The sequence below is a fragment of the Scyliorhinus torazame genome, chromosome 5 (genome assembly GCF_047496885.1).
Source record: "Scyliorhinus torazame isolate Kashiwa2021f chromosome 5, sScyTor2.1, whole genome shotgun sequence".
NCBI lineage: Eukaryota > Metazoa > Chordata > Chondrichthyes > Carcharhiniformes > Scyliorhinidae > Scyliorhinus > Scyliorhinus torazame.
Window position 1 is genome coordinate 102,595,822 of NC_092711.1, and position 13,179 is coordinate 102,609,000.

Genomic DNA, 13,179 nt, shown 5'->3' on the forward strand with positions numbered 1-13,179 from the left:
GAGCTTACTGAAATATCTAAATCCCGGCACCTGCAACAACCATTCCTGTCCCTGCTCTATCCATGTCTCCGAAATGGCCACAACATCGAAGTCCCAGGTACCAACCCATGCCGCAAGTTCACCCACCTTATTCCGGATGCTCCTGGCATTGAAGAAGACACATAGAACATAGAACAATACAACGCAGTACAGGCCCTTCAGCCCACGATGTTGCACCGAAACAAAAGCCATCTAACCTACACTATGCCATTATCATCGATATGTTTATCCAATAAACTTTTAAATGCCCTCAATGTTGGCGAGTTCACTACTGTAGCAGGTAGGGCATTCCACGGCCTCACTATTTGCGTAAAGAACCTACCTCTGACCTCTGTCCTATATCTATTACCCCTCAGTTTAAAGCTATGTCCCCTCGTGCCAGCCATTTCCATCCGCGGGAGAAGGCTCTCACTGTCCACCCTATCCAACCCCCTGATCATTTTGTATGCCTCTATTAAGTCTTCTCTTAACCTTCTTCTCTCCAACGAAAACAACCTCAAGTCCATCAGCCTTTCCTCATAAGATTTTCCCTCCATACCAGGCAACATCCTGGTAAATCTCCTCTGCACCCGCTCCAAAGCCTCCACGTCCTTCCTATAATGCGGTGACCAGAACTGTACGCAATACTCCAAATGCGGCCGTACCAGAGTTCTGTACAGCTGCAACATGACCTCCTGACTCCGGAACTCAATCCCTCTACCAATAAAGGCCAACACTCCATAGGCCTTCTTCACAACCCTATCAACCTGGGAGGCAACTTTCAGGGATCTATGTACATGGACACCTAGATCCCTCTGCTCATCCACACTTTCAAGAACTTTATCATGAGCCAAATATTCCGCATTCCTGTTATTCCTTCCAAAGTGAATCACCTCACACTTCTCTACATTAAACTCCATTTGCCACCTCTCAGCCCAGCTCTGCAGCTTATCTATATCCCTCTGTAACCTGCTACATCCTTCCACACTATCGACAACACCACCGACTTTAGTATCGTCTGCAAATTTACTCACCCACCCTTCTGCGCCTTCCTCTAGGTCATTGATAAAAATGACAAACAGCAACGGCCCCAGAACAGATCCTTGTGGTACTCCACTTGTGACTGAACTCCATTCTGAACATTTCCCATCAACCACCACCCTCAGTCTTCTTTCAGCTAGCCAATTTCTGATCCACATCTCTAAATCACCCTCAATCCCCAGCCTCCGTATTTTCTGCAATAGCCTACCGTGGGGAACCTTATCAAACGCTTTGCTGAAATCCATATACACCACATCAACTGCTCTACCCTCGTCTACCTGTTCAGTCACCTTCTCAAAGAACTCGATAAGGTTTGTGAGGCATGACCTACCCTTCACAAAGCCATGCTGACTATCCCTGATCATATTATTCCTATCTAGATGATTATAAATCTTGTCTCTTATAATCCCCTCCAAGACTTTACCCACTACAGACGTGAGGCTCACCGGTCTATAGTTGCCGGGGTTGTCTCTGCTCCCCTTTTTGAACAAAAAACACACTTTTGAACAAAAAACACACTTTAAACCACCTTCCTGCTTGCCGGTACACTCCTGCAACTTTGAAACCCTACTCATGACCTCACTACTCTCAACCTCCTGTATACTGGAGCTATAATTCAGGTTCCCAAGCTCCTGCTGAACTAGTTTAAACCCTCCCGAAGAGCATTAGCAAATTCCCCCCCCAGAATATTGGTACCCCTCTGGTCCAGGTGCAGACTATCGCGTTTGTAGTGGTCCCACTGACCCCAGAATGAGCCCTAATTATCCAGAAATCTGAAACCCTCCCTCCTGAACCATCCCTGTAGCCACGTGTTCAACTCCTCTCTCTCCCTATTCCTCGTCTCGCTATCACATGGCACGGGTACCAACCCAGAGATAATAACTCTGTTTGTCCTAGATCTAAGTTTCCACCCTAGCTCCCTGAATTCCTGCCTTACATCCCCATCCCTTTTACTACCTATGTTGTTGGTACCTTTGTGGACCACGACTTGGGGCTGCTCCCCCTCCCACTTAAGGATCCCGAAAACACGATCCGAGACATCACGCACCCTGGCACCTGGGAGGCAACACACCAACCGTGAGTCTCTCTCGTTCCCACAGAATCTCCTATCTATCCCCCTAACTATGGAGTCTCCAATGACTAATGCTCTACTCCTCTCCCCCCTTCCCTTCTGAGCAACAGGGACAGACTCTGTGCCAGAGACCTGTACCCCATGGCTTAACCCTGGTAAGTTTCCCCCCCCCCCCCCCCCCAACAGTATCCAAAGCGGTATACTTGTTACTAAGGGGAACGGGCCACAGGGGATCCCTGTACTGACTGCTTCCTCCCAGCCCCTCTCACCGTCACCCATCTATCTTTATTCTTCGGAGTAACTACATCCCTGAAGCTTCTATCTTTGACCAACTCTGCCTCCCGAATGATCCGAAGTTCATCCAACTCCAGCTCCAGTTCCCTAACGTGGTTTCTGAGGAGCTGGAGATGGGTGCACTTCCCACAGATGAAGTCAGCAGGGACACTGACGGCGTCCCTCACCTCAAACATTCTGCAGGAGGAACATTGCACTACCTTCCCTGTCATCCCTCTAGATAAAAAAAGGAAAGAAAGAGCTTACCTGTTATTCACTCCCCTTCTCAGCAAGCACTCACTCAGCAACCTCTGCGCCCCGCACGATAACACATGAGGGAAAATAAATAAAAACTACTTACCAGTCACCAGCCAATTCCTTACCTGCAGGCTGTGACATCACGGTTCAACTTTCCACTTCTACATGCCCTCGAGCCTTCCTCTTGATCCTTACAGCGGTTCGTTTTTTTGGTTAGAGGAGGGGGTAGGGAGGGAAACACTGAAGAAATGTTTCAGGTTTAAGTGTCACTTGACAAGAGCTCCTCCACAAACCACCTCAAAGTTAGGGTGAGCACACAGACGTATGCTAATTTCCCCTGCAACGGTCAATCAGCAGCTCCGCTGTACTGCCCTCTGCTGGATGCTTGTCTTCACTTGAACAGCTACGGTCTCTTGTTCAGGTACGCCTCCAAGTTAGGGTGAGCACACGGACGTATGCCAATTTCCCCTGCAACGGCCAATCAGCAGCTCCGCTCTACTATCCTCTGCTGGATGCTTGTCTTCACTTGAACAGCTAGGGTCTCTTGTTCAGGTACGTCTCCAAGTTAGGGTGAGCACACGGACATATGCAAATTCCCCCTGCAACGGCCAATCAGCAGCTCCGTTCTACTGCCCTCTGCTGGATGCTTGTCTTCACTTGAACAGCTAGGGTCTCTTGCTCAGGTACGCCTCCAAGTTAGGGTGAGCACATGGACGTATGCAAATTTCCCCAGCAACGGCCAATCAGCAGCTCCGCTCTACTGCCCTCTGCTGGATGCTTGTCTTCACTGGAACAGCTCGGGTCTCTTGTTCAGGTACGGCTCCAAGTTAGGGTGAGCACACGGACGTATGCAAATTCCCCCTGCAACGGCCAATCAGCAGCTCCGCTCTCCTGCCCTCTGCTGGATGCTTGTCTTCACTTGAACAGCTAGGGTCTCTTGTTCATGTACGCCTCCAAGTTAGGGTGAGCACACGGACGTATGCAAATTTCCCCAGCAACGGCCAATCAGCAGGTCCGCTCTACTACCCTCTGCTGGATCCTACTGCCCTCTGCTGGATCTCGGAGGGCATTTAAAGAGTCAACCACATTGCTGTGGTTTGGAATCGTGTCGGCCAGACCAGGTAAGGATGGCAGATTTTCTTTTCTGTTCATTCACGGGATGTGGGTGTCGCTGGCTGGGCCAGCATCACTAATTGCCCTTGAACTGAGTGCATCGCAGAGAGCATTTTAAGAGTCAGCTGACTGTGGATCTGGAGTCACATGTAGACCAGACAGAGATTTCCTTCACTGAAGGACATGAGTGAACCAACAAGCGACAATGGTTTCATGGTCATCAGTAAACTTTCAATCAATTCAAATGTTACCGTCTGTCTTGGTGAGCCTGCTCCTTACACACAAACTGGGAGTCGGCCCCTCGAGCCTGCTCCTTACACACAAACTGGGAGTCGGCCCCTCGAGCCTGCTCCTTAAACACAAACTAGGAGTCGGCCCCTCGAGCCTGCACCTTACACACAAACTGGGAGTCGGCCCCTCGAGCCTGCTCCTTACACACAAACTGGGAGTCGGCCCCTCGAGCCTGCTCCTTACACACAAACTAGGAGTCGGCCCCTCGAGCCTGCACCTTACACACAAACTGGGAGTCGGCCCCTCGAGCCTGCTCCTTACACAAACTGGGAGTCGTCCCCTCAGGTCTGCTCCAGTATTCAATAAGTTTGCGGCTGATCTAATTTTAAAAAAAGAATTTTGAATACCTATTTCTTTTATTTTCTAATATTGTTCCCTTAAATTTAAAGTACCCAATTCTTTTCTTCTTCCCAATTAAAAGGCAATTTATTGTGGCTAATTTACCTACCCGGCACATCTTTGGGTTGTGAGGGTGAGACCCACGCAGACATGGGGAGAATGTGCAAACTCTACCTGGACAGTGACTCGGGGCTGTGATCGGACCCATGAGGCAGCAGTGCTAACCACTGCGCCACCGTGCTGCCCCATTGGCAGATCTAATTTTAACCTCAATTCCACATTCTGGCCAACACCGATAACCTTTCACCTCCTTGCTTATCAAGAATCTATCCAGCTCTGCCTTAAAAATATCCAAGGACACTGCTTCCACTGCCTTTTAAAGATGTGTTCCAAAGTCATAGAATCTCTACAGTGCAGATTGACCCCATTCAGCCCATCGAGTCCGCATCAACCCTCCGAAAGAGCTACCCACCCCACCCTCATAATCCCACCCAACGTGCACATTGTTGGAGACTCAGGGCCATTTAAGCATGGCCAATCCAGCAAACCTGCAGACCTTTGAACTGTGGGAGGAAATCGGATCACCCGGAGGAAACCCACACAGATACAGGGAGAACGTGTAAACGCCACACAGTCATCCAGGGTCGGAATTGAACCCGGGACCAGAAGAGAAAATGCAGGAAAATCTCAGCAGGTCTGGCAGCATCAGTGGGGAGAGAAAGGAGCTCACATTTCGATTCCAGATGACTCTTTGTCAAAGCTAAAAGACAGAGAAAGTGGGAGATATTTATACTGTAGGTGAGGGAATGAAAGATGAGTCATAGACTGGGTCCCTGGTGCTGTGAGGCAACAATGCTAACCACTGTGCCACACCCTGTCCTACAACCCTCAAGAGAAAAAATATCCTTATCCCCATCTGAAATGGGTGGCCCTTTATTTTGCAACAGTAACCCCCCTGTTCTAGATTCTCCCACAAGAGGAAACATTCTCACCACATCCACCCTGTCAAGACCCCTCAGCATCTTATATAGTTCAATCCAGGTTTTACCCAAAACTTTACATCTGTGTCCCGACTGCTTGTACGATCAGTGAATAGAAACAGTTTCTTTGCCCACCCGATGGAAATCTGGCCTAAGGTTTTGTCCCTGAATCAAGTCGCCCTCAACCTCCTTTGCTGGAACCATCTGATAAATCTCCTCTGCACCTTCTCCAAGAATTTTCACATTCTTCCTGACGAGTGGTGACCAGAGCTTTATAAAGATTCAGAGAATAGAAGTAGAACCATAGAATTCCCACAGAGCAGGAGGCCATTCGGCCCATCAAGTCTGCACCGATTCTCTGAAAGGGCACCCTGCCTAGGCCCACACCCCTACCCTGACCTTGTAACCCCATAGCCCCACCGAACCTGCACATTCCTGGACACTAAGGGGAAATTTATCAAGGCCAATCCACCTAACTTGCCCTTCTTCAGACTGTGGGAGGAAACCTGAGCACCGGGTGGAAACCCATGCAGTCACTGGGAGAAAGTGCAAGCTCCACACACACAGTTGCCAAGGCCGGAATTGAACCCGGGTCCCTGGCACTGTGAGGCAGCAGTGCTAATCACTGTGTCACCGGAAGCCTGGCTTCCCTGTTTCGGAATCAATATTACTGTTTATGAAGCTCAAGATCGAATTTGCTTTGCCATCTATTCTCTTTAATATGTCGTGTAGATATACAAAATCCCTCTTCACCTCTTTCTCTCTCCTCCCAAAGGGGCCAGTTGGGTGTTTATAGTCACTTTTGTTCCCAGTGCCGGCCCCACAAATGGCCAGATTCATTCAGCTCAATTTCACAACCTGCCTTTGTGTTTTTGTGGGTTCTTTCTCACTCTATTTTCTGTTTTGAATCAGTTTCACCGGGTGTTCGAAGGAAAGGCTTCAACGTCCGGAAACACAAACCAAGCATCACATCAGGATCTGACAGAGCCTCAATTTATCATATCCTGAATATGGAAGGAAAAAGCATCGTTCACAGTGGGGAGAAACCGGACACGTCATCAGGCCTCACATGCCACAAATGCAGTCACACGGAGAAGAAACCGTGGAAATGTGCGGACTGTGGGAAAGGATTCACTTACCCATCCCAGCTGGAAATTCATCGACGCAGTCACACTGGGGAGAGACCATTCACCTGCTCCAAGTGTGGGAAGAGATTCACTCAGTCATCCAGCCTGTCCACACACCAGCAAATACACACTGGGCAGAGACTATTCACCTGCTCCATGTGTGGGAAGGCATTCAGTGATGCATCCAACCTGCTGAGACACCAGCCAGTTCACACTGGGGAGAGGCCGTTCACCTGCTCTCAGTGTGGGAAGGGATTCACTCAGTTGTCCACTCTGTCCGGACACCAGCAAGTTCACACTGGGGAGAGACCATTCACCTGCTCCAAGTGTGGGAAGGCATTCAGTGATACATCCAACCTGCTGAAACACGAGCGAGTTCACACTGGGGAGAGACCGTTCACCTGTTCAGAGTGTGGGAAGGGATTCACTCAGTCATCCAACCTGCAGAATCACCAGCGAATTCACACTGGGGAGAGGCCATTTGCCTGCGCTCAGTGTGGGAAGAGATTCACTCGATCATATGACCTGCAGAGCCACCAGCGAGTTCACACTGGGGAGAGACCATTCACCTGCTCCGAGTGTGGGAAGGGATTCACTCGGTCATCCCACCTGCTGATTCACCAGCGAATTCACACTGGGGAGAGGCCGTTCACCTGCTCTCAGTGTGGGAAGGGATTCATTCAGTTGTCCACTCTGTCCGGACACCAGCAAGTTCACACTGGGGAGAGACCATTCACCTGCTCCAAGTGTGGGAAGTCTTTCACTCGGTCATCCCACTTGCTGAGACACGAGCGAGTTCACACTGGGGAGAAGCCATTCGCCTGCTCAGAGTGTGGGAAGGGATTCACTCAGTCATCCAACCTGCAGCAGCATCAACGAGGCCACAAGTAACCACAGTGAATGATTTTGTTGTTAATTCCACATTCAGGACTGAACTATGTTCATTTCTGCTGATAACAAACTCCAGCCCATTTACAGGGGCTAATATTCTAGCTAAAAGTCAAATAAATTAGATTGGTGTTAAATACACAGTGTGTTGAAACTTTCCAATATCTCTGACACAAGTTAGTTCCTTTTGAAGTACTCTCGCTCTCCCCTGTCTCTTCCATCCTCGCCTCCAACAAGAAGTGTGAGGAGCTTGTGGAGCTTCTTTGTGACTGAGATTGTGTAAATCCGATCAACTGCCTCTGCTGCTGAGAGTTTGGCTGATGATCGATAAATGAGAGTTTGGCTGATGATCGATAAATGAGAGTTTGGCTCAAGATGGATTGGAACTTTATGGGAAAAACAAAATGTTAGGTAAAGCTTTGTGTGAAGAAATGTCAAGACAGGCTTCTGGTAGCAAAAATGTATCACTTGTTTTTGAACCAGACAAACTGCAATAACGGCCTTGGGAATGGGTGCACTAGGCTTAAAGATAATTATAATTGAGGGGGCTGAATTATAATTGAGCTGAGAGCACAGATAGGAATGCGAGGGAGCTGCCCTCAGAAATGAACCAAAAATGTATAAATCCTGCTGTTAGATGTATTGACTTTGGCTTGCTATTGTGACTCTCGAGACACAGTGGTTTTAGCCCCGGCCGAGAAATAAACATGTTAAAGTTACGAGGTGTTCGACTGATCATTTCATCCGGACTGGCTGCAAAAGAATCCTCATCTGGTGTCAGAAGTGGGATTTCACAGGAGCCTTCCTGGAACCTGACGGCGTAACAGACTGATCGCATTCGGACGCTGAGGAGGGACTTGCGCACCAAACGTGAGTACTCTTGTTACCACTTTGGTTTCCCCCTCTGCTGTCCCGAGTGTGGCCACGCCCTGCTGTTCGGTTTCGGTGGAGACTCTGACGAAATCAAAGCAGTCCGGCGAACCCGTTACGAAGAAGGGTTGGCGTTATCAAGTTCCCTGGAAAGGTTGGACCTTCCTAAAGTACCGGGTTGGAAACCCTGGGAGGTTAGAGTCCTCCCTAAACAGTCCAGGGTTTGGAGTCCCTGGGAGGTTAAAGTCCTCCCTAGAATCCTGGGTTTGAGTCCCTGGGAGGTGAGAGTCCTCCCTAAAGTACCAGGGTTGGAATCCCTAGAGGGTTAGACCTTCTTAAACCGGGTTGGTGCTATAGGTTCCCTAGAAGGTTGGACCTTCTTAAAGTACTGGGTTTGAGGCCCTGGAGGATTGGATCTCCTAAAGTCCCTTAAGTACCGGGTTGGAGTCCCTGGGAGGTTAAAATCCTTCCTAAAGAACTGGGTTGGAAACCTTGGGGGGTTAGAGTCCTTCCCCTAAATAGTCCGAGTTGGAGTACCAGGGCTCCTTAAATCTCTGGGTAGGTAAATGAGTGATGATGATCCTTCGGGTTGCCTAATACCTTCACGATAAAAGGTGATTTTCGATAAATAAGTATATCAACCGGTGTCTAGACTTGTTCGACACTTCGGTTGATCAGATTGAATATTACGGAGAACGGATAACTCTGTCCAAATTATATAATTAAGGGTGCGGATAACACCTAAAGGAAACATAATAAACAGGGCTTGATCATTGCGTGCCCTGTCGGAACATTCAAACAATTTCTTAAATCTGTTAGTTCTGTCTTTAATTCCCTGAGTCTGTCTGTCTGTTAATTCTGTCTTTGATTCCCTGTCAGTCTGTTTAAATCAGTCTTCTCTTTCTCTCTTCATGTTTCATTTCCAGACTTTGACCTTCTAAAAATCACTTTCGAACTGTTTGATTTAGCCTTTTGATTGGGCAATGGGGCAGGATAACCCCGTTTAAATTCTTGATTGAATAGGCGATTTAGGATCGCTACCAAAATTAAATAGGAAACCACAAGGATCATACGAGGATAGGAGACAATGGGTAATACTTTAGATAGCACAGCTGATAGTGGAAGCGCGCTTCAAACTCTTTGTGAACAGTATCCGAAACATTTTCAGCAGCTGCGGCAGTTCTCGGGAGAATTGCATAAAAATTTGGGAAAGGGGAAATGGCCCCTGGGAGGATCAAAAGATTTGCCTACGGTTATAGAGGGACAGCAGATTATTTGGCAACATAACCGTAGCTCCACAGCTAAGAAATTGATTGAGTTATGGCGGGAGTACTGCCAAAAAATTAATTAAAAGATGCATCTTTATTGGCTAATTGGCAGGCTAACGCTTTAAAATTGGTTATTGAATTAACAAAAGGGGGAATTGTTAAGACTGCGGGGGGGGGTGTTGAGAAAGGAATATGCCCACCATAGAAAAAGACCTAAGTCTGTAAAACCCCCATTTCTAAATCAGGACCGTACGGTCAAATGGCCGGCCTTGCCTTGACCGAGGGAGACGATGAGGATGACCCTGAAAATTGCCACTATAGGGGACGACCGACCATTACACCGCCACTACGACCGCCTCCACCTTACGTTCCCAGGGTTCTGATTGTAGTTTAAACTGTTCTAAAACAAATGATGTTTCAGACAAAAAAAACTCTTTATTCCTCTGGTGTGACCATGTTAGAAATTACATTAAAGATGTGTACATTCAAGCCCTTTATCCGCCGCTCCCCCGCCACTATCACCACCTCCACCGTCGCAAGGAGGTCCGGCGACTCTCACTCGTTCTAAAACCCATGCTAATCAATTCCCACAGATGAATCAAGAGTTAGTCCTGGAAAAAGAGGGGGCACTAGAGGTGGAGTTCCTTGATTACCCAGACGATTATCAGCCGCAGTGTCAGTTTCCCGTCCGGCAAGTTCCCAATATAGCATACAACCCTGCCAACCCCCGGGGCCCAACAACCAGGCATTTCAAAATAATTATTATAATTAATAAATTAATCACATTTGATACTACTGATTCAGTATTAATAAATTATACAATATAAAACAGTTGATTGATCAGTAACATTTCAATAATAGTATTTCAGCTCAAATTCATCAATTGGGGGTACAGTTGGAAGATAAGTTGGGGTGGATCAAGTTTTTGATTTCTTTTTGGATATGTAATGCCAAATCTTTAACTTCTTTAGAGTTATTGGGAATGAAAGTACAACATTCTGCACTTTAACATCTTCTGGATTATACACAAAAGCTTGTTGAAAGGGTTAATTTTCTTGCAGAGACAAAAAGAGGCGTATAGCTTGGAATGATGCCATTCGCATCTCCAAACTCCAAAAAATAAAAAATAAATATTTGTCGCTCAAATGGACTGGGAGTAAAAGTTGGATTGCTGCCAAATTCCCGTTATCAGGTGTCCTTGAACGATCTGTTCCTTTTAATCTGAGTTGTTTTGGTTTTTGTAAAACCAGCTTCCATTGTTTGAAGTTTTAATTTCCCGGCTAATTCTAAACATTTATTTTAAAATATCAAACACAATAACTTATTAAACATATAGGTTTTCTGTAGATGAATTTGTCAATTCTATTAAAGAAGGCACTACTAGCAAGAGATGTTGGTTTCTTAAAATTAATAAAGCGATATTCAGAATAATGACAGTTCTCTTAAGTTGACAGTTCTTGACTATCCCTGTAGAATTCACTCGAGGCACTTATACAGAATCTTATTCGGCAACAAGCTGACTCACCAATAGCAAATGCTGATCTGAACCTATTCACCGATGGTAGTTCATCCATCGGTGAAAGGGGGGATTGATTATCAGGGTATGCAATTGTTAACCAACAAGGAGAAAGGCTTGAAGCAGCAGCATTCGAAATTCCCTTTTCCGCCCAACAGGCTGAACTTTTTGCACTTATTCGAGCTTGTGTATTAGGGAAAGATAAAATTGTAAATATCTACACTGATTCCCGATATGCCTTTGGGGTCACACGATTTTGGCCAATTATGGAAAAACAGGGGATTTCTGACGTCAGCAGGTACTCAGATATCTCATAAACAATTAATTACACAATTATTACAATCTCTAATGCTTCCAAAACAGATTGCGGTTATAAAATGTGCAGCACATACAAATGGAAAAACTTTAGTGGATGTGGGCAATAGGCAGGCGGACCATCAGGCCAAAGAGGCTTCTCGCTTAAAAGACATGGTGGTCCCCAAAATGATGAGCCAGACTAAAAACCTAGATAGTCAGTCTCCCTCTGAAAAGCCAATACCGACCATCACTGACGTCATTTAATTACAGGAGGACGCTCCTGGCTGTGTAAAAAGACTATGGGAAGAATTGGGATGTTGTTATGATTCTGTAAACAAATTGTGGGTCACCCCGGCAGGGCAGACTTGTATGCCCGATGCATTGGCAGCCTGGGTTACCGAATGTGTTCACTTTGCAACTCATTGTGGTGCGCGAGCTACGGGTGATGTATTGCTTAAAACATGGTGGCATCCACGACTGCAAGATATAGCACAAAACATTAGCAGTCGTTGCCTAGTATGTCAACAGTATAATCCTGGTAAAGCAATACCCTGTGAAAGGGTACCGGAAGGTCCCTTTGAGACACTCCAGATGGATTACATTGAGTTGGAAAGATGCCAATGTTATAAACATGTATTAGTTATTGTTGCTGTATTTAGCAAATGGATAGAAGCTTACCCCACTGTAGATAACAAAGCTTCCACGGTAGCAAAGGTTTTGATGTGAGAAATTGTTCCTAGATTTGGGATTCCATATCGATTAAGCTCTGATAATGGACCTCATTTTGTGGGACAGATTAACAAAGAATTCTGTGCTCAGCTGGGCATAAAACAACAGTTGCACTGTGCATATAGGCCACAAGCAGCAGGAATGGTGGAGCGCGCCAACCAGACATTGAAAACCAAACTAGCCAAATTACAGGCTGAGACAGGCGCTACCTGGCTCAAACTATTACCCATTGCCCTTTTTCAAATTCACGCTACACCCGCAGGAAAAACCCGATTAAGCCCTGCCGAGATATTGTACAGAAGTCCATGGGATCAGGACAAACCAAAAGATGTCAACTTTCACCACATGACCACGGAAATGGCCAATTACGTTATAGCTCTAACAAAGATTTTAAAAGGCCTCCACTCGCGGGTCCGAGCAGCCCATGGGGAGATACCCCCCTTATCCAGTACTGTCACCATTAACCCAGGCGAGTACGTTATGATCCGGAACTGGGTTCGGAAAGGATTAGAACCCCGATGGGAAGGACCACACCAGGTCCTACTCACTACTCCCACTGCTGTAAAAGTAAAAGGCAGAAATGCCTGGATCCACATCCACCATTGTAAGGTTGTGAAAATGCAATAGAGAATAACCCTCTGTTCCGAGCCCTAGGTAATAACTTCAGCATCATTCACGGGATGAAGGACAGCCTTATTATCGTAACTTTTGGAAACTGGAGGAGAGGCCAAGCGAAGAACCTGTGGCCCCAAGGGAAGACGGACTCATCACCTGTCGAGGAGACACCTTACAGTGTCCCAGTCAAGGCCCAGGAGAAGGACCTTGGAATGCGACCCCTGCGGACGGATGTTCAGCCTACGTACAATGATACAATCGGACCATACTCATCAGTGGAGTGACTAAGGGCAACCTACCCTGTCATCAGGTCAACTGTAAATGGGACTATAGATGCAGAAACAAAAACAAAAAAAGACTGTACCCTTGGGATGCGTTGACCAAGGGAGGGCAAGGCTGCGGGAAAAAAGGGAATTACAGGTAAACACGTATCTGTATATGTCATATGTGTACGCAAAGGATATGAATGTTTCTGGTTGCTGAG

The 13,179-nt window shown here is 46.8% G+C and overlaps 1 protein-coding gene and 1 long non-coding RNA gene across 5 annotated transcripts in view; both read left to right on the forward strand.

The window, feature by feature from the left end:
- Window positions 1-13,179, forward strand: part of LOC140419278 (uncharacterized) — a 194,362-nt gene that overhangs the window by 55,409 nt on the left and 125,774 nt on the right. The window lies entirely within an intron of this gene.
- LOC140419255 (uncharacterized) overlaps window positions 1-13,179 on the forward strand; it is a 64,417-nt gene that overhangs the window by 14,846 nt on the left and 36,392 nt on the right. For 2 of the 4 annotated variants that reach the window (XM_072503083.1, XM_072503082.1), the window contains exon 2: window positions 6,298-8,119. The exons of 1 other annotated variant lie outside the window; for it this stretch is intronic. In XM_072503083.1, coding sequence (XP_072359184.1) covers window positions 6,396-7,403 — 1,008 coding nt within the window. In that variant the 5' untranslated portion in view covers window positions 6,298-6,395 and the 3' untranslated portion in view covers window positions 7,404-8,119. Of the gene's footprint in view, window positions 1-3,246; window positions 3,784-6,297; window positions 8,120-13,179 lie in introns of those variants that run through there. One more of the 4 variants, XM_072503081.1, reaches the window with a different exon arrangement.